The following is a 21,637-nucleotide window of genomic DNA, read 5'->3' on the forward strand; positions in this document are numbered from 1 at the left end:
GAGAAACATAAGGAGAGGGAGCTTAGGAGAAGGTGCAGGGTTTCTTCCTTCTTTGCAAGGGCCTTGGTAATACAGGAGGCAGCAAAGATGAAGGGGAATAGAAAACATTCACTCGAGAAGCTCTGTTATCTGCACTTTTTTTACTTGGATAGCAGCTGAGACTCTACAACTGAACTTCAACAGTTTCCTGTTGACATCTCTGGGATGGTATTTTCCCCCAGGCTCAGGTATCTGAGCTGGTGATCAGGGCAACAACAGCAACAAAACTGCTCCTAGGAAACACCAAAGGAAAAGGACTGCCTGAAAGGCAGATGGGACCACAGTCCCCATGGACATGAACACCAAGAAGTTCATAGACATTCAGCACAGAGTAAGCTAAAATCAAACCCAACACGGTGGGACAGAGGAGTTTCTCACTTTAAGGCTGCGCCACAAACAAATGTCTGTCCTCAGAAAGTTTTGGAGACAGAGTTAGGCAAGCCAGTACTGAAGTGCAGTGACAGGCAAGAGGTGTATTTTCAGCTCACAATCAAGCAGTCCCTCATCTGGAGGTACTGGATGGCCTTCGAGTGCCACTTTGTCCTTGTTGGGCTGCAAACAGCCGCAATGCACCTGGCCAACATTAGCTGTAGCTGTTACATTTATGATTTTATGGCTGATTTTTTCCCCCCTACCCTCTATCAAGTTCACTGTCTGAATGATCACATCTGTTTATGTTCCACAGACACCTGCATATCTTGAGATGACAGCAACTCCGTGAATGCTGTAATCAGTTATTTCTCAACAGAGGAATTGCCAATTTGGTAAATAAAGCTCATTATAAAAGAACATGAAAATGTATTACAGTTGCCTAACAGAGAAAATTGCCCAGTGCTGCCAAATAATCAGCCCTGGCTTCACAGTCCCCCCCAGTTTAGGGCAGCTGAAATAATGACATGCAAATTACTCATGCCAAGGCAATGCTGGATAGGGGCAAGAGGAAAATGAGGAAGAGACAAAATACATACTTTTCTCGTCAGACCAGTAATAATTTCAAACCTAGTCAGGGATAGACCTTGGTACTCTAAATCTCTGCCTGCAGTCAGAAGTTCTGTGGCTATCCCAAGCAGATCCAAAAGCTGGCATGGCAGCAGCAGCAAAAGCCCAACCAGATCTGAGGGCACTAAGTGTCCTAATTTGTTTTGGAAAACTCGCTCTTCCTCCTTGGGGACAGCAAGTCTGACCTACACAAAGATGCAGAGCTGGAATATTTGCAAGATCTGAGACTAACAGAGATAAGCCATGGGTAAGCAAACATCGCTTCTGAGGATGAAAAGTGTTGTGGCATCAGCTCTCAATAAGAAGGAAAGGCATTTTGTTGCTTTAATGAAGATGTAAAGCACTAAGTTGCTGTCTAAAGAAAAAAGAGACGAAGCAGAATATAACACAGAAAACAATTCTCGGCCCCCCTCATCCATTTTCATAAACACTGCATTAAACTCTGACATGACCTCCAAAAATCCATGTTCACATTCTTCAAAACCTGTCAGATACAGTCAGAGAGGACAGAGGCAGCTAATGCTGCCAGAGAAGCTCTACCCAGTGAAAAGGAATCAAGTCACCAAAGTAGACCTGCTCCCCTGGTTTGCTGACAGGCCTTTTGCAACTCTGCCACACCTACCTCTAGGAGAATAAGATTCCAGATGCACCCAGCTTCCTCCATTCCTCAGGAAGCACAGAGAGGGATCAACGTAGAGCACAAGGCTGAAAGGGATGATGCTTTATGGCAGACACAGCAGGAACTGCACACAAGAGCTGGTGAAAAGAAAGATAACTTGGGCTCTGCATCCAGCAGGCAAAGGTTCTTCCAGTATGATTCCCCACCACCAGTTCCCTTCAGCCAGGACTTTGCACCAAGTACTTTTAAATAAGCCAGTCATCCTGGGACCAAAACGAACAAGTTTTGTGATTTATAAACTGTGACTTGAAATATTGCTATTCCTCACACTCATTTGGAGTTTTTGTTGGCATCGGCAATGGGCAGAAAAAAGCAGTTTACAAGCTCATGGGACTGAAAGCATCTCACAGCACACAGTGACTGTTAAACACTTTATTGTTTAGGAGAGAACCTTGGAGGGAAGGAATGCGCCTGCTGGTGTAACCAATGGCAGCATGCTAGGAACAGTTAATCCTAACAAGCTACTCAGGGTTACTTCCAAATACTTCAGACCCCTTTCTCCAGAGCAAACAAACAGAGGCAACAGCTCTTGAAACTCATGTAGATTGGTGAAACAAAAGTTAGAACTGGGTGAACCAGGCTCATGTTGGGCAAGACCCCAAGCTACAAGCTGTGCTGGAAGCACCTGGGGTCAACACAATTCTTTACATTGCAAAACAATAAAAAGAAACTATAGCATCCCCTTCTCCTGGGACCCTTCTCTCAACTCCAGGAACGTCCACCGAGACTGATACATGCAGGCAGGTAGAAGAGGGATCATGATGTATTGTCTTGGGTCATGGAGGGCAGAAGGCACCGGTTTTGGTCAGTGTCTGTCCAGAAGGATGCTGGGGCTTCCAAGGGCATCTGTGGTCCCTGTCCTCTGTTCTTTGGCGGATGACGTTTATCCAGAATTAACAAACAGCTCCTGGAGAAAAGCAGAAAAAAGAAAAAGGCAGGCAAGCTAGTTATGCAGCTGTTGACATAGGAATGTTTCCATCAGAAATGAGAGTAGCATTGGCAGGGTGAAAATCCCACAGAAAAATCATCAGGTTTCACCTACTGTAAAACACAAGATACTCAAGGGGAGAGGATTGTAGAAATAAGAAAGCCACTCATGATACCAAAGGCAAGGCTGATTCTGTGATGAAGAACATACGGTCAGTTGCAACAATCAGGACTGTAAATCCACTGGCCTACAGTGGGAGAGAACAGCTGTGGCTCCAGGTAAGCACTGGAGCAGCGAGGTCACAAGAGTAAGTGCAGCTTCACACTAAGTCCTGCCTCAGCAGGACACAGGAGCACTTTGATTAGCTGCCATCAAACACACACACACACACACACACAGTCCTCTCATCCTGGAACAGGATCAACATAAGAGCACCAGAGAAGTGAGAAGAATAAAGATGGGGACTCAGAGACCACCCTAACTCCTGACATATCTGACAGCCTTTATCCTGATAAGACCTCCTTAAATTCAAAGCAAAATCATGTCTGCTTTGTCCCCACAGAAACCTACTAAATGGTACCTTCTCAGATCCTGCAGGTATGTGCATATGAGCTGTGAACTTCAGAGGGTTATTATAAGTCAGAAAGCTTCCAACGTTTTTAGGATGGAGACTGCAAAGTTTGCTCTGGTCTCTTCCTATTTTTATCTTATCGCATCTATAAAGTCAAAGAAATCAAACCAACAATGCCATCACCACTGGATGAGAACACACATGACACCAGCTGTAACACCTCTCCCTCTGAGGATCTGAGATATCAGTGTTGGATCCCACTTCACAACGTGGGCAATCAGCTCTCCTGCACCAGCAGTGGCATCATTGTGCCAGTGCTACAGGAAGAGCAGAATCACAGAGGGTAAGCCCATCAACAGGCTACTTTCTCCTCATGCTCTGGATACATGCAGGTCCTTTTTGCAGAGCAGACAGGACTGATCCACATTAAAAAGACCTAGCTAAAGCCAGCTAGAGAGAGACAACTGAATACAATCTCATTGCCCATTTTTATTAGGGCTGTATTTGAGCCCAGTTCTACTCTCCAGATATTTGCCTTTCTGAGGAGAGGAGCTGTGCTTTGATCATTGTGAATCAGAACGGAAAACATCACAAAATAATGACGCTAGCACACTTGGCACTGTCTGTCAGAAGGTGAGGATGTCATTTTGGCTACTTCTGCACAGCAGGCTGGTACTGGCTGATACATGATCAATGTAGACTGAATATGCTGGCCTTGAATCTCCAAAGACAGCCCCATCTCTGACAACAATGAACTAGAAAAGCTTCAAAGGACTCCAGAATAAAGAGAAAATTGTTCGCCAAATTATTTAGACAAAGGTTATGCAGAAATCTGACAAATGAACCATCAATAATACTCCACTGACTCTAATTTCCCTGGTAATTTTTCTCATCATTAGTGATTTAAAAGTTATGCACAGAGCAATATACTTTAAAAACTCCAATAGCACTCACCAAAATTGCAATGAGTGAAGCAGTAACAACTCACGATCAATTTTGCAATGAAGTAATTTGCTGTATTCACATTGTAACACTTCAGTAAAGTGTCCAGGAATGCTACATTTTGTGAAAAAAAGAAAAATCACTTCTGTGGCTACTCTGTGGTTAAGCCTTCTGGTAGACAGTAGAAACCTCTTTTTAAAAACAATTTTAAAGAATATCATAGTTACACAATTTCATGTTCAAAATCATAACTACCTATTTCAACCTCATCTAGTTGCAGGTGTCTCTACCCATGGTAGGGGGGCTGGAACTAGATGATCTTCAAGATCCCTTCCAGCCTAAACCATTTTATGACTCTGATATTTTTACTTATTTCAGGAGAAAATGAGAACAGCCCCAATGAATTCTTTCCAGTCTAACCTACCCACATACCATGTATGCATTGAGCTGGAGGCTCACAAACATTCCTTGTGCAAAAACATCAGGTTCCATCTCACTCTGGATGACTAAACTTCCTCAAAATGTTTTGCACAGTGAGCCTGGACCCAGAACAGATGGGCTGAAGGACACCTTATCTCTGAGGCTAAACTCACCCTTTGCCCACATTTTAACTCCACCTACCACTGCAACCAGCACAGACTTTGCACCCCTTCATTTTCTTCCAGCCTGGAATCCTCCCTGCAAGATGCTACCAGGTTGCTACAGCACTTACCTTGAGCAGAAGGAGCCAGCAGAGGGAAGGAGAAGCTTTACCTCTTCTCCATGCTCCTACCATTGCACATGCACCAGACAAGGGGAATAGGCAACAAGTCCAGGCAGTTTGAAAACACTGTTCTCACATGACACAATACTCCCAAGTTAATGGAGTTGAGGCTCAGACTGAAAAGTTTTGGTGCCACCTCATAAAATGACTACCCCACAGTTGGCATTAGCTGGTCTCTGCTGCAGTCTTAGCAGAACAAGAAGTCAGGAGATGAGCAGCCTTGGAGAGTGCATGGCACACACAGTCTGATGAGAGGGAACGGTGCCCCTTTTGCATAGGGAGGGCAGGTTATTTTTAACGCCACTGCCAACACAATCCAGGTAGAGACCAGGTTCCAGTCTTGATGAGCTCCAGCCCAGCGCCTCTACATATGAAAACTGTCCATACAAAGGCAAATTCCTCATCAGCACAAACAGGAATAGCAATCTGTTCAGTCCTGACAGCAAGCCCAGCTGGAGAGCATAAAGCACTTGTTTTCTTCCATGCCTCTCACAGCAAAAGGGACCTTCAAGCCACTAACTCATGTTCTTCCACCACTGTGGGACCCTGCTCAGGAGCTAACTGCAGTCCAAATGGGCTGCTCAGCTGACACAGCCTGCCACTTTGCAGCCCCCTGTGGGAAAGCCAGCAGCTTTCCAGCTGAGTGAGGAGAAAGGGCTGAGCTCTGCAAGTAGATCTGCTCCACAAATCTCACCCCTGCTGAGAAGGAAGTCCAGTCAATGCCCAACATGGTCCTGGTCCTCTAACAGAGCTGAGGCCTTGGTACCCAGCACTGGGGTGAGCAAGTTTCAGCAAGGTTTTCTAATGCCCCTGTTCCTCTGTCCTGTTCTTTCTTTCTCAGTCTGCATCCCAGTTCAGAAGTTTGGGGCTGCCTGGTGAATCTGCAGCATCCTCTTCACCTCCCCCAGTTGCCAGCCAGCTCTGTGCCTCAGCTCTCGGCCTCTCTAGAGGCTCTCAGCCAGCGGAGGAACCTCCCTCCTCGAAAAGCCAGACCCTGAAGAACTTCCTCCCTCAGTGTTTGCCAGAGACACTGTTTGCCAAGCCCCAGCTGTGTTAAGACATATTTATTTAACCAGCCTTTAGTCTCACAGGGTAAACCCTGCAAGTTTCCTCCAGCATGTGCCTTGCCTTTGTTCTAACATCCCTTTAAGCAGTCGCACCACGGCGCTCACACATATGGGCACTGTGTAGCTATGAAGAAATCAGAAAGCAGATCCTCATGATAAATGACTCGGTGCATTTGGAGTGTCAGTGACAAAGTAGAAATTAATCTCCATAGTTCCTAGTTCCCTGCCGTGTGCAGGCAGCTCTCAACACCAAAATACCTGTTGGCACACAGCAGACCTCAGCAACGTGACCACACAACTTTTTCATCTCACTTATTGTGGAAAGAGGCACAAACAAAATACAAAAATCCTGACCTGCCCTAAGATGGGTGTTCAAGGCCTTTACACTGGATGAGGCATCTTTTGCAGGGCTATTAGCACCCCAAAGCGCTGGAAGGGACATTTGAGTCACTTTGGTTTGATGTATGCTGTAGGTATTTTTTGGTTATGTGCAATTTGTTCTGTTACACTCAGGGTATTGGCTATTTTGTGGAGCAGCTGTGCTGACTAATGGATCACAGCACTTCTGTGCCATATAGTTATTGCACAGAAAAGCCTCTCTGTCTCTCTCATCCTTCAGGAGTCCAACAGTTGCTGTCCTTGGGACTGGAATAAGGAGGGGCAGGAGCATGCCTGGCAGCAACAAAAAACATTAATTCAAAAAGCTATGAAGAGAGTTTTGTTTTCCCTCTTCTCTGTACTGGTGTTAATGGCTTTGCAAAGCAGAGAAGTTCACCCAGTGACTTCTTGGCTACTTCCCCAGATGGTGTCTTCAAAGCTGGCTTGACAGCAGAAAAGATGCTTTTCAAAAAACTCACCAGACGCATTGTCAGAACACCCCGGAAAGTGCTTTCACGTGGAAGTCTCCTGGTCTACATACCCCACCAACAGAGTGCAAGGAACAGAAACAGACTTTCTGGTTTCCTCCTCCCTCTCCAGCTCACACACTGCTTGCTTTGCTCTGCCTTGACGCCTCCCCACTGCTCTGCATCACCCAAATACGAAGTTATTTACCAGCACAACTAATCTCCAGCTGTTCTGAGACTCACCTGTTTGTTCATGCATTATAACATTGATTTCCTCCAGACAATTGTTCTGATCATTGTTCTAACTTGCAGAGAGCTCCCGTCATTAGCCTTGCTTAACAGGAAATATTTTGCCACTGACTGAGCAGCTCTGCAGTCAGCAGACTGCACAAAAAATCATCCCGGTTGGGGGGCTGCATCTCCCTGCTGAGCCAGTAACCCCAGACATCACAGTGGGGAACAAGCTCAGTGCTTTTGATTTTGGACATGTGCTAGAAAACACCAGGGCCAGGAGGAACAAACACGGCTCTGGCAAAGGGCTACTGCTGAAAGGATGGCTGTTAATTAATCCACATACAAACCGAGGGCAGTTTTTTCTCAATCGATGTTAATTGCATTTAATCTCATTCTTGCCATTAAGAAAAGCCACCGGGCCAGGCTGATGTCGCTAGTGCCTGACATGTAGATTCCACCCACGTTTGGAAGGCAAGGAGAGGCAGGAGGAGAAAAGTAATGGAAAGAAAGGAAATAACCCTTCCTCAACCCCTTCTGCATCACTGCACAATTTCATCAGGCCTGTTCCATTATTTAAACAATTTTTGTTTTCCAATAACATTACAGAGGAGCTCAAAGGATGAAAATCAGATATAGAGCATTTCACTACTAGTTATTCTTGCCCTCCCAGGTACCAGCTTACAGCTTTGCTAACCTGCACAGCTTGGGCTATTGTGCTTCTGTAAAGGACTGAAATACAGAAAATCGCTTGTGTGAAGTGGTGTTTGTTTTTTAGTCCCAGGCTGATGCCAGCAGACCTGCCAGAGCCCTTCAATATGACCTACAGCTGTTGACTGTCACCTTCCATCAGCTCTGCTGAAATCTTTCTCCTCACCTTGCTACTGAGCACAACCCCAGCACACACCAAAGCACGTTGAAGCCTGTCTTTCTCTAACATCTTATAACACAAAGTAGTATTTGCTATTAAACAACCTCTGACCAAATTTGCCTTGTAAGACGGAACATTTTTGAAGCCTGAACTTCCCAGGTAAACCGACAGCACATCTGCCAATGATCTGGCTCTGATATGCAGACTGTGTCACTATCTGCCCAGCTACCTCCTTGGGAAATGGGAACAATCCTCTTGCCCCTGCAGGAATCAAGCCTGGGGGCAGAGGGGTAGCTCTTGTAGCACAGGCAGCCCAAGGCAGCAGATTTCATGACTACTGGCTTATTGCTTCTGTGAGAGCCTTGCGTTTTTCCAAATCAGTACCAAGAACAATAATAATCAAGCCCGGGCTCTGTCGGTGCTTTTCCCCCGTGGCAGCACACAATGTCTGCCCAAAGCCAATGCTGCAGTTTATCGTGGATTTTCTTCATCCCTCAACAAGTGTTAGTCCCAATGCCTCTCGCTGCATGAAGTGGACATATCACAAGTGCCATGAAGGACTGGCTGAGTTTTAAGTGCTCTGAAATGGCTCCACTAGATTTGGTCAAGATTGCTTTAAAATCATTTCCCATTAGGACTGTGACCCTCTCTCTTTACAGCCAGGATAATGACTGTATCTCAGAGAAAGGTAATTACATCCCACTATCTGTACACATCAAAAAGTGCTCCAAACACTACTGTGCCTTTCTGGACTGAGTGGTAGAAGGCAATGCAGGAGGAAAAGGAGATAACACTGGACGCCCCTCCATCCTGCAACTGGAGTCACCCCAAGTGTTTTGCAAGCTTGTGGATTAGCCCCTGGGAGGGATAAAGGGATCCAGAAGGCAAAGAGTGTTTCTAAAGCAGAACAATGACAACTTGTATAAATCCAGCTCTGGTTTTGTGAGGATTAAAATGAACTTCACCCAACTGTGAATATCCGCTTCCAGAGCCAGAAGGAATGGAAAACCACTTACTGATGCAACAGTATTTCATTATTTCAAACCCTAAGCCCAACACTTCCAAAAATTAAGGAGAGGGAACAGTAACATTATTGCTGGGGGACACTGGCTGCAGGGGTTTAACTGCTGAACTGCCAAGCCATGCTCTGGGCACAAAGTAATGAAACAACAGACACAAATATTGTCAACTTCTCCACGCTGTCTTTCCTGCTCTTACTATCAGCCTCCAGAATAATCAGTGGGAAAATAAAAGGAAAAAATAACTCCAGAAGCCAAGAGACTTTGGATTAAGTTGTATAAATGACCTGTTACCTCCTTACAGGAGGAAGAAAGAAATGCAATAAATACCTGCAAAGCCATCTCAGTATCTTGGATTAAATGGATTACAGAAATGGAAAGTACATGATGCAAGATGTTATAAAACAAGATGCCAGGGAAGTGCAGGAATTTGAATCAGGCTGGCAAATGATCCCTGCAGACTATTGAGGAAAATTAATAGAGAGAAGGGGTAGAGAAAGGACATGGTAAGAAGACTGACTGATGAACACTGTTGTTAGGACGTGTAAATTCAGGATGTCAGACTTCCTTTTAAATCTACTTCAGTCCTGGAACAAAAATAGCAAATCCTAGAGTGCTGAAAAGCACTGGAAGTAGAAAAATCAGATATGCCAAGCCTCATTTCAGGATAGGTTTCCCCTGTGCATCCCTCAAGATTGAAGTTTGTGACTTTAATTATTCCTGGAACATTGTGTATATAGGGATTCAATGCAGGGATTACTAGCAGGATCCTTGTTATAAGTGCCACTTCTCAAACAAATTACACTTCACTGGATGTCAGTAACATACACAAGAAAGCAAATTAGATAAAGGCAGCAGGACAGCAAGATACAGGTCTGGTGCAAGGAAATTTCACAGAAAAATAAAGGCACTTAGAATTTAAACTCTTAGAACATTTCTAATTCCCCAGTGCATTAAAGCTCCGTGTGACCCAGACACAAAACCTTCAATACACCAGTGACTCCACACAACCTAAGATGAAGCCTAGCTGAGACGTGCTTTATTTGTGCAGAAATGCCATCAGGGAGCGGGTGGAGGAAGAGAGAGACAGGAGATAGAAGGAGCAACCCCAGTCGTCCTCCCAAATCCTAGGGATCATCCCATCCCATTCACTGACTGTTCACAGCCACGCACAGACAGATGGGAGAAGCAAGGGAGAGAGAATGTACTTTTGTTTGGAGGCAAATATAGCAGCTCCTTGGCTGCAGGGCTTCTTCAGAAGCTGATCCCAGATTCACATACTGCATTCTGCCTTTCCAGATCTCATCCTGGAATATATTACTAACCTGCACTAGTTCTAATGAGCATGTCTTAACTCCAGAAATTTTCATGAAGATGGAAGCACAGGGAAGTCCAGCCCTTGGGTAGAGTGCAAAGGACAGCTGAAAACATTTCACCTTAGGTATGGCACTGTGCCCCTGAGATGGGACCTCAATGCTGGTTGCTAAAGTCTCATACTGGAGATTTCACCAGGTGCTTGCCAGTGTTACTCAACCCTGCAGTTTTCCTGTGCACTCCAGGAGGGTCAGCACTGCCTGGAGGGCGTAAGCCAGTTCTAGGCTCTATTGTCAGTCACCTCCCAACTTCTTCCAGCAGCTGAAATAAATCCCCATCTCAGTTTCCCTTTCTGTACCTAAGAGTAATGCCACTTACCAACCACACAGAGGTATGATAATTATTCACCAAGATGCTAAAGAAATGCAAAAATTCAGTTCTCAAGGGATCCATTCCTCTGCACAATTTGCATTTAGGCTTCAGAGGAAATCTAGTACTTTATTTTGTTCCTCTCTGCCTTGCTTTAGCAGGCTCCTGCTCTGGATAAAGAGAATTCCTCTTTGGGTCAGGGTATCATGTCCACATTTAAGGTATGGCTCAATCCTGTCTAGTCCGGCTTCATACACCAAGAACAGAGGCAGGCAGAGACTTCTCCAGATATCCTTTTTCTATGCCTAATTCTATTTTTGTTCACTGATACAGTGAAATTCCATGCAGAACTATTATGAGCTTGACTGGCTTTATTTGTTTAACAGTTCACATTTTCATTAAGCTGTTGCTACTCGGCAGCCAGTAATTTTATTTGTGTGATAGCTGTATTCATCTCACCCGCTTGGGTGTAGATGTCGCTCTCCTTTTCTTCTGGTTGAAGAGGCAAAAATCAACAATGATAGAGTCAAGAGAAAACTGGGAATTCTCAGGTCTGTTTGCAGATAGATGTGGGATATGACTTCTACCTGTTTTTGCGAAACACGTCCCAAAGACTACGGGCACCTACAGGTAAAATTTAAAAAAGGAAAAAAAAAATTGTTTTGGAAGACTACTCTCCCCTACCCAGGTACAAACCAGAAACTGAAATTATTTCAGCAGAATCAGCCCGTTTGACTCAGCACTGAACTCTTCTACACCAGAAGCTTATTGCTGACTGCGCATTTACAGTATTTGAGTATCAGATCGTAAAGAATTAATTATATGTCTAACTCTTGCCAATCTTCAAGTATCTTGAAATATCTGGTCCCAAGAGCTGCAAGATCTGATTAGATCTCAAGGAAGAAAAGTCTGGTTGGCTGGCCCTCACCAAGCCCCAATTAGACAATCTTCTACCAAGTTCAGGCAACCAGACAGAGAATTAACAGCCCTTTTGAAATGTTAATGACCTGAACCGAGACAGTCAAATGACTGAGCCACACCTCTTGGACAGAGGTTTCAGAAGTCACTCAAGAAACACTAAACATTTCACTGTGCCACTCCCCTTTGACGGGATCAAGGAGCCACGGAGCAGGGAAGCAATGGGTAGGGAATCTGCATTCCGGGTTGGAGAGCACTGGGTGTTCCCGCCGGGCCTGACCTATGGATCGGAACGGAGAGGCTGTGCCAGATTGGGAGGCCACGGAGACGTCCGGTTGTGAGATGAGATGGAGATGCCCAACCACAGGCACACCCAGGCAGCAGCTGTGGGAAGCTGCAAGCTCAGCTGCCCTGAGCATGGCACTGTCACAGTCAGTCCCGGGGCAAGAGGGATCTGCTCTGAGCAGCTGCCCACTGGCACCCAGCACAACCAGTGCAATTAAGAGACCAGCAGATAAAATGCCCTACAACCTGAACACCATGGATCTGAGCAAACGAAGGGAGAATGATGAACACTGGGAGATGCATCTTAATTTCTCAGTGTCTCCTCCCGTGTAAATTCCAAATCTTTCTTCCAAGATTAAAAACCTTTACCAAGTGAAAAACAAGCTCAGCATTTCTCTAGCTCCATTCTGTCCCTATCCCTCTTCAGAGGACACCCTGGTAGAATACCAGATGCTGGAATAAGCCACAAAAGCCTTCTAAATAATTATCTCCTATCACCTTCTCTACAAATTTATAGTCCTGCATCTGTGTCAAGACAGAGACCTGCCTTCATCTGTCTAAAACACATTCTTTACAGAGGACCTAAAGGTGGAATGTTTAACATTAGCATTTGAAAACATATTCAGATACTGGAAACGAAAGTAGTTTTTAAGTGTGCTGTTCAACTGTCTTGTGGACACTGCTCAAGTTGGGGGAGCTTTGTATTTTTTTATAATATGACAAATGATGCCAGTTCCATCTTGTAATTTTCCTCACTGTGCAGCGTGTCTGTTCATGACAGATACCAGTGCAGCTGCTTAGGTGTCCGTTTATCTGCTTGAAAAGTATTGTCTATTTGGAACCAACTCATCCTAAAACAGCAGCCCCAGAGGGTGAGACAGAAAGAAAGGGAGGGGGGGAAGAGACAAGGGAGTTGTGGACTGGGAACACATTCATGCTTCTCCTGTAAAGGTTCTGGAAAAAAGCAAGCATCATATTTAGTTTTAGCTACATCCTCTCTTCCCTCCTCCTAGACCGTTCTTTTCTACTGTCACTCAACACCTCTTGACACTCCCTTCCCACTAACATACATTTAATCTCACACTTGCAACCTGTGGAAACAAAGCAAGCCCTCAGCTGCCTTCTGCAAATCTGTGCCAGCACAGAGGAGCCTTCAGGTCACAACCTGAACAGTTTGCAGTTTAAGACAGGCAACACTTAAAATAAAAACAAAACACATAAAGGAAGGAAAGAGAGAGAAAGAAAAAAAAAAAAAAGAAAGAGGACAAAAAAAAAAAATCAAAGAGTACTTCTACTTTGTGTTTAAAGAGACTTTAAACAGGAATTTGCCAATTTTCTGTAACCAGGATTGGAAGAGAATAAACTCAAATACTCTGTCCTTCTGCAGAGCCCTCTGAGCTGAATTTCACTCTCTGCAAAATGGCCAATATAGAAAAAAGCTCATAAATCCGTCTGACGTAAGTAACTTCACATTACTCTTGGGGAAACAGAGGCAGAGACAGATTCATTAATCCAAGTAAATGAATCCATGAAACAGTCTGAATTTCTGAATCCCCATAATGTCCCACACTAGAAACAGCATCCAGGGCCCAGCAATTTCCATGCCATGTTGCCTGGCACAAGCAAAGCAAGATACCTGAACAGATGAGAATGTTTTTAGAAAGGAAAAGTACAGTTATTAAACCACACCTTGCCCTAGGCATGCAGCAAAACCCATATTTTGTTACATTAAAATACCTCCCACCATTTCACTCATTGCATCACTAATGCCAAAGACCAAGGTCACATCTGTAAGATGCTGCCTCAGAAACCTGCTGAGTAGCAGAGAGCTGCACAACCTGTCTGAACAGGTGGGTACAAATTCCTGCGGCTCAGCACTGTCAGGGTTAGCCTGCTGATAATACTCAAGGCTAGCAAGGTTAGGGCTGGTTTGATCTGCCATCATTATTTGCAGCCTGGCATATCCTGAGAGGATCTTGCCACAAGCTGGTACTCTGTCTCTGGCTTACCAAGTACAACGTCTATGTGTGCACAGGGGAAACTGGGCCTTACAAAGAACTTTATAAGAGATTTGTGTTAAAGAATTGTTAAAGCCAGCACTGAATTAAAGACTTGATTTTTAAGATAAGGAACTGTTCCTTTAAAATCATGGGGTTTTTTTGTTTGTTTTGTTTGGTGGTGAGGTTTTTTTGTTTTTTTTTGGTGGAGTGGGGTTTCTTTGTTTTGAAAATAACAAAATTCCACACGTAAGATGGTGTCAGATGATTTTGAATTGTGTAAGGTAGTTGTCATTACTGTGACTTAGAACTGGAATTTGCATTCAGGAAGCTCCATATTTACTGTCTCCCTAAATTTAAGTTGACAGAAAGAGTGTCTGCTCCTGCAGGCAGAAAGCTAATTCCACCACCTCTTTCCCATAGTCAGTCTCTTTCTCACAGGTAAATTCTCCTGAGTGGACCTGCTAACAACTACCAAAGCACCAGCCTGGATGATGCTGACCAAAGACCTCCAAGCACGAGACTCTGAACTGTGCAAACCAATCCTGGTCCCACTGATGCCTGCCTGGGAAGGAAACACAGTGTGCTTGCACACATACACCCCCCAGCTCAGCCAGCACAGGGAGGGACAGGCTGGTCACTTGATTTGCAGTTTTCCCATTACTTACTGCAGCGTTCGAACAGCCAACCTGCTCCCCCTTTGTCTGCTCTGTGGTGGCCATTTCTCCAGAGCTGCCCATCATTTCCTTATCAAGCAGTAAAAACGTAGGATCACTAGAGACACAGCTCAGCCTTGCTGAGATTTCATTCTCTCAGCGGGTTGTAAATGCCCCTATAATGTTGGCTTTTTTAATCTTGTGTTATTATTACCCGCGGCTGCCATTCAGTCTGCAGAGAATAAAGCGCCCAGGCTTTCAGGACCCACACAATGGCTCTGTGCATTTGCCAGTGGTTGAACAAACAATACCTCTGTGTTTCAGCTTTATTGGAAACCTTTCTGTTGTGGGAGCTTGGCTGCATGTGTCCCCCCCGCTCAGGCAATGCAGAGGTGAGAGCAGGTGCCTCTGAATTCATCGGTGATTTCAGGAGCACGTGCCTTGGCGCCAGCCTATAGAACCACCATGAAAGTGCACGGGCAGCTGCATGTTCTGTGAGCCCCATGAAAGACAGACACAGACCTGCAGAGCCAGTTGGTCTCTAGACCAGCCAGGGAGTCCGAAGCTCTAACAGGGCACCTCTGGGAATAATTACGTTCACCTCTGTGTAAACGGTGCTGCTGGCTCACGGGGAGGTGTGATGATATATGACATAACTGCGAAAATGTCAAAACACCGCTATCCTGAACCACATTCTTACAAGAAATCTTGGCTTCCGCTTGAAATTAAAGATCCTGCTGCTTGCAAGAAAGGCTGGAAAGCTGGAACAAGTGAAAAAGCACAAATTAGAATGCAAAGAGAATTTGAAAAATGCAGGGCTCTTCTAATTCAGGGAGACTGATTGTTTTGGTCAGCTCATTATTGCTTGCAGGGGACACTGCAGATGTGTGAACCCTTACAGAGCTGCAAATATCCCTTCACTCAAGAAAACAAGCCCTGCTGCAGACTCCTCACATATTGAAAACCCAAGAGGAAAGTCAGAAATTCCCACAAAACCACAAGGTTTACTTGTGAAACTGTTTAGAAATACACCAGGGTTATTTCATTTGTCTTCTGGTTTTAAGCAATTGAGTCACATTCTCACACCACTTCTGTCTAGGCAGGAGGGTTAGATTATTGCATTTTATTTATTCCTTCCTTTTTCTTTTTTTCAGTAAAAACACAGAACTAAAATTCTCATGTACTTGTAAAACTTCAGGTACAACTCCACAAAACTAGGGCAATAGAAAACATGCCAAATATTTCAAGGCTTGGCAACAGTGAGCCTGTCTCTCTGTGGCAGGAGGAATGTCTGTCTGTCTCAGCCAATGTTTCTGAGTAGGAATGTCTCATCCCGATAGCCCATGTACATATAAAACACCTATGCTGTCAGCTCTCCAGGAAGAGACCTTGACATTTTGCAGAATACCACATCCCAACCCCCATCTCCCCTGAATAGCAGCAGAAGGCAGAAAAACCTGGTAGATCTGAAAATGTAAGAATCAGGTACTGCCTTCAGCAAGGATTGAAGTTAAAATGGAAGAGGCAGTGGTGAAATGAGCACAGCCAAGTCACTGGAATTGATGTACCAAGGAACCAGGTTCCAGGCTTCCCAAACCCATGGTCACAGCTGGCCTGTCCCAATCCCTCTCCTGTGGGCCAACAGAAGAGAGACTTTGAAGGTGAGGAAATCAAGGCTTTGCTGTCTTAAATAGAACAACTAAAAGGTGAATAGTTTCAGAAAATATTGTATTATTGTTGTGATATTATGTGCTTCATGTACGTGGGGAGAGAAACTGCAACCCTCATTCTGAGCTCTCACCTTACAGTAACGGGGCTGGCACAGGCAGGTGAGCTCTGCTCTCTGCGGACGCAGTAACGGGATTGCAATGCTCTCTTCCTGAAAAGAGTAATGAGGTGCCCAGAGAGCCTGCCGAGGTGTCAGAGAAACTGATGCTGATGGACCCTTTCCAGGCCAAAGACAGATTAAGAATAACACAATACCAGCATAACAGCACCTTATCAACAGCCCTGTGAGTGCTAAGAAGTGAATCTGAGCGAAGGCTGTGACACCTGTCTGCATCACAGCCCTGCTATTACTGCCTTCCGACTTCCCGCACAATCCAAGTGTCCAAATGGCTTTGAAGCAAGAAACAGCAAGACAGGAAGGTGAATCTGAACTCTGATCAGCTGTCTGAAGAGACGGTATGAATACCTTACATTTCAGTAACACTTTTCATCCATAACGAATCCGAGACATCCATTCAATCTCCACACTCCAAACCACAGAAGTAATATCTGCCCAGGTAGAGATGGGCAAATAAACACAAGTTAAATGACTGTTCAAGGTCGTCCAAGGACTACAAGAGACACACATGTCTAGCAAGTAGATTACTCTTCCCTTTTGAAAGGCACACAGACACACACACGCACGCACGGAGGATTGAAACTGCTTAGCCAGGTGTGCAGCCTGCTGTGATCAACACAGCTTCACTGAGCAGCAACTCCTCTCGATGCTGTTTCACTAGTGCTAAAGTGTAAAAAAGCAAAGCTTTATAACAGAATTCTTTCAAACAGATGCAAATATGTGTGGGGATTTTGCATCTGGGCTAAGTTGCTACAATCTACACATCTTATTTGTTTGCTAGTTATTAAATTACCCACAAGCCATCAACAATTCAAGTCTCTCTGTGAGAGGCAGAGATTAACTAGGAATTGCTATGCAGAAATGCTGCTCATCTCTCTCTCTAGCGCGATCAGCCTCATGATGAGTTGCGGACATTTGGGAACAAAGGTGAGCTTTTCTGCAAGAAATGAGAGGCACAGCAAGATGGGAAAATGATGCTATAGGGAGAAGAGGATTTATTTGCAAGGCAAGAATCTATCAGAAATGGTTTCACACACGCACTGCAAGCCACAGACTGTGACCGAACACACTCGTGTATCTGGAGCACAGGAAGCTGTACTTCTGTCCAAGCACTAATGCAAATGAGATTTTCAGTGAAAGACAATGAGGCCAGTATGTAAATACTAATTTAACAATCTAGTTGACAACGCCTCAGCTGATCTATAAATAGCTGGTTTATTAGCAGGTGATGCTGAAGGCAGCCAGCCTAGCTCCATTTCCCACAATTCCCTGTGCCATCTTGTTTTTACTGACCCCGGAGACACAAGGACTCTTAACTGTATGCCGCTCACTCCTCCACCACTACCTGCAGAGTAGCTACAAACACTTGACAACACAATACATATTTATCAATGCCCTTACACAACAAGGATCCTGCAGCACCACACATACAATGGCTCCCAGTGCTCAATTAAAGAGAGCAAATGGTTTAGAAAAAGAGAAGAATCATGCAGCCTTGCTTTTAAACAGGAGGAGCTGGTCACTCAGGTGCCAACAGGCATTTAAGGAATGATTGACACAGAGCCAGAGCCAGGCACTGTCCATCCACATTTACACTGTGCACTGACACACTGAAAATCTAGGACAGCAACACCTTTAGTAACTCTAGGCCACTAAAGAAGCATTTTACCATCTCAAAACAAGATGTCAAAATCCTTATCTTTTTATGCAGTTTCATTTCATAAGGAATTATCATTTTATAGTACATAATAAATCTTACAACTCTTTACCACCTCCTCAAGCTGCACATGCAGGAATCCCTTCTTTCACACAGGCACAAGAGACAGCAACACCACCAGAGTCTAGGGCCAGCAGGCAAGAATACTGCATCCTGGTAAAATTGCTGTGGCATTTGGAGCAACACACCACAACTGCCCTAACTCAGCATGGCCGGCATCCATGGAAACCACACGAATTATGATGTTTTAGGCTATTCACATGGATTTGTAGATATTCTCCAGAAGTGTTCTAAGGTTTCTGTCCTGGGGTGATGTTATGAAGCCACTTTATTCCTTAAACTGCTGCTCAATGCCCAAGGATGCTGTGCCTTTAGGATGGACCCGAGTGCGGGGCAGTTCAATGGCCGGGCCCAGCAGCTCGGGGGCTCTGGGGCTCGGGAAGAAGTGTGCCAGGAGCGCTGTGCTGCTTTTCTGGGTTTCCTTTGTGTTCCAGCTAGCTGGGAAAAGGTTCTGTGGGGTTTTTTTTGTTGTTCTTTGTTCCCTTTCCTTCCCCTTGCCTCACTGCCTCTCTTCCCTCCTCGCTGGTCCGGGGAGCTTATGAGGGTGGCCCCGGCTGGTCCAAGCCGTGTGTCTGTTCCCTCTCCGGCAATTTGTTGTTTTTTGAGGGTTTTTTTAATCCTGTTCTACCCCATTTTGTTTGTGTGTTAATAAGCAGTTTGGTTTCTTTTTCCCACTTTCACTTCTTGTGACCCATTTGTCTCACCAATGGAGGAAAAAGGGAGGCTCTTTTCCCTTTGGAGGAGACACTCACGCCGGAGTGTTTCCTCCTGAAGCTTTGTCTCAAAAACCAAGACAGCTTCAGTCTTCCTCTTGCTGCAAAGAACAGTGACAACATACTTGACGAGTTGGGCTTGTAAATAGGCAGATTGAATTAGAGGAACAGAATAGACTTTGTTATCCCTTCCTCCCACTTGCTTCTGATTTCTAAAGAAACCTTCCAAACACAAGAAGTTGCTGTGTCTCTCACAGCCATATGATAAGCAGAAATAAAAAATTAAAAAACACACAATCCACACTTATTTTTCCATAAGGTCTATCATATTCTTACAGCTTGTACAGGGCAGGCTCCAGAGTTTATCCTGACAGGGAACCTACTGTGCCGGGCCCTGCACCAACCCCGACAGGGGCAGAAGCTGCTCGTGACTGGGAGGCCCACGCTGCAGCTGGAGTGTGCATGGAGGCGTGCTGGAGCAAAGAGCCCCGGCACATTCCCTGCCCTGCTGCTGCACCCTCACTTCTCACTGCTGCCCACTCAATGAGGTGACAAGAGTTTCCAGAACACCGATTTGCTCTGCCACAGCTCAGCAGATCCGTTCCAAACGATCACGGCTCACAGTGGTCTGTGCCAAAGGCAGTACGGTTCCCTACAGAGCAAGCTGTGGACAAAGGACTGCTCCTTCATTTGTCCTAATAACAAACATTTACAATTTGTTTTTTTAAAAGTTTTAAACACAAGGGTTAAACTGGTTTTTATATGTTTGCAAACCTGTGATGGTCTTACAGGCTGTTTTTAAGACCACCAGGGACTGTGAAAAATAAACTTTTCTAATGAAGTTCACTTACTCAATTGCCTATTGTGAGTGGGCATACTTCTGTTTCCCAGTATTTATAGAAATAAGATAGAGAAGCTTGACTTAGCAGAATAGAAACTTAAAATAAAGCTGCTCTCAGAAAACCTGTGGAATTTAGCAAATCACAAATAAAGGAATCAGTAGTTCTCATTAATCAATTAGGAAAAAAACCCAGTATAATAATAGATTTGCAATGATCTTGGCTATTTAATACAACTGTCATAAATCTAACGGCAACAGACACAAGCACCAAGGAAGAACTGAAACATTTTACATAGTTCAGTAAATGTAAGATGCTGCAACAAGGTGTCAAAACAGCCTTCCCAGGAGAAATCCACACAGTTGCTGTTTCCTTTGCCTTTGATGTAAAGCTACATGTAAACCTGCAGTGCCAAACAACTCAAAAGAAGCTTGTTCTGTCCCCCAAATCTCTGCATTTCCTGTAGCTCTGGCAAAGTTCCCGCTTCCTTTGGCTGTTGTTTCCTTTCCTGATCAGCATATCCATTGCCCAGATCCTTGATTTCACAGCCCAGCCAGTTGTATTCCAGGAGCAGTTACCAGCCAGCACGCAAAGAAAAGTTTAACTAAGTTTGGCTCTGTCTGAAGTAAATTTTGAGCAACTAGAGCACAGATGAAATCCAACTTATCCAGAGTAATTCATTCTTCACAGTTGTTTAAGCATGGTCACTCACCGAGGACAGACTGGCAGCCTTCTCCGTGGGCTGTGGATTCCACTGCACTGCCAGGAGCTGTGCTGAGACAAGTGCACATCACACGTCAGTGAAGATGGACTGCACCCTTCAGCTCTGGGATGGAAAAATCAAACTGCTAGATAGGCTCTCTTCCTTGCCGGATACACTGATTTTTATCAACGGGAAAAGCCAATTAAAGTTGATAAAGACACATTCTCTGCTGATTTTTCCTTACTGCCCACTGCTCAGTGCTAGTATAATGGATAATGTTCTGCCTGTGGGTGTATTTTCTAAGATCTGTCAGTTCTGACAGCATTTTGGCACCTGGATAACTCAAGATCTATACTGAGGGTCCAGGAATGCACCATTTCTCAGTAGCTGATGGGTAAATTTTTCAGCAAGGCTTTCCTAATTAAAGGGCTGGAAAGAGATGGGATCAGATTGATAGGCTTTGCAGTCAGATGTTTTATGCTTAGTTTGATGAATTATAAATCACCTTTTGCAACTTTCAGAACACGTGAGAAGAACATTCAAGAGAAACTACAGCAATATGTCCAGAATATCACAATGTAATTACTTATTTTCAAATTTCACCTCTGTCCCTATTAAAGACCATTAAAGACATACTCAAGGAAAGCAATGCTCATTGAAAATAAAAATAAATATATATATCAAAAAGAAAAGTGAAGCTATGAAATGAGACACTGCTGCTCTGGAGGTGCTCCCACATGGAAGTGTTTTGCCCCAGGTGGGACAGAAGATGCATCACTCCTCCTTCAAGCATCACCCTGGGCTGGGAACACCGCCCTGGAACTGAGTGCTCAGCTCAGTCAGCCACCTCCTCTGCCACACCAGTGGGAAGCTTTGCCTTGTCCTCGGCCGTCACAGCCTTGTGTCAGGGCCAGAGAAACCACTGTCATATTAAATGCTTTGACTTTACTACCTGTAAAACTGCATGAAGACAATGTATTCTGTGCTGGCTTCGTTGTGTCTGTCAAAGCCCCTTCCCTATATACAGTGAAATGCAGTTCCAGAGAGGCCACTGCCAAGACCTTTCAGAATAACCAGTTTGTTCTGGTTTTAATGGCATCTTTAAGTACTGAGGTTCTTTTTTTGGTGGGCAGGGGGAGTGAGGGGAGAGCAACAACAAAAAAGCCCAAACCCCAAAACAGGTGTGAGAGCCCAGTATCCCAGAGTGAAAGTTCACAAGTGCCTTGCTGTCAGTGGTATTCAGAATAGTGCAGACTTTAAAACTAT

At 44.7% G+C, this 21,637-nt stretch overlaps 1 protein-coding gene across 3 annotated transcripts in view; it reads right to left on the reverse strand.

Moving 5' to 3' along the window:
• Positions 1-2,074: 2,074 nt before the first annotated feature.
• Positions 2,075-21,637, reverse strand: part of CHCHD6 (coiled-coil-helix-coiled-coil-helix domain containing 6) — a 111,496-nt gene continuing 91,933 nt past the window's right edge. For all 3 annotated transcript variants that reach the window (XM_042016925.1, XM_042016919.1, XM_042016916.1), the window contains one exon: positions 2,075-2,624. In XM_042016925.1, the coding sequence (XP_041872859.1) occupies positions 2,601-2,624 (24 nt within the window). In that variant the 3' untranslated portion in view covers positions 2,075-2,600. The remainder of the gene's footprint in view (positions 2,625-21,637) is intronic.

Source organism: Corvus kubaryi, unplaced genomic scaffold (assembly GCF_017639235.1).
Source record: "Corvus kubaryi isolate FWS band 111438036 unplaced genomic scaffold, C.kubaryi_AGA036_p1.0 136, whole genome shotgun sequence".
NCBI lineage: Eukaryota > Metazoa > Chordata > Aves > Passeriformes > Corvidae > Corvus > Corvus kubaryi.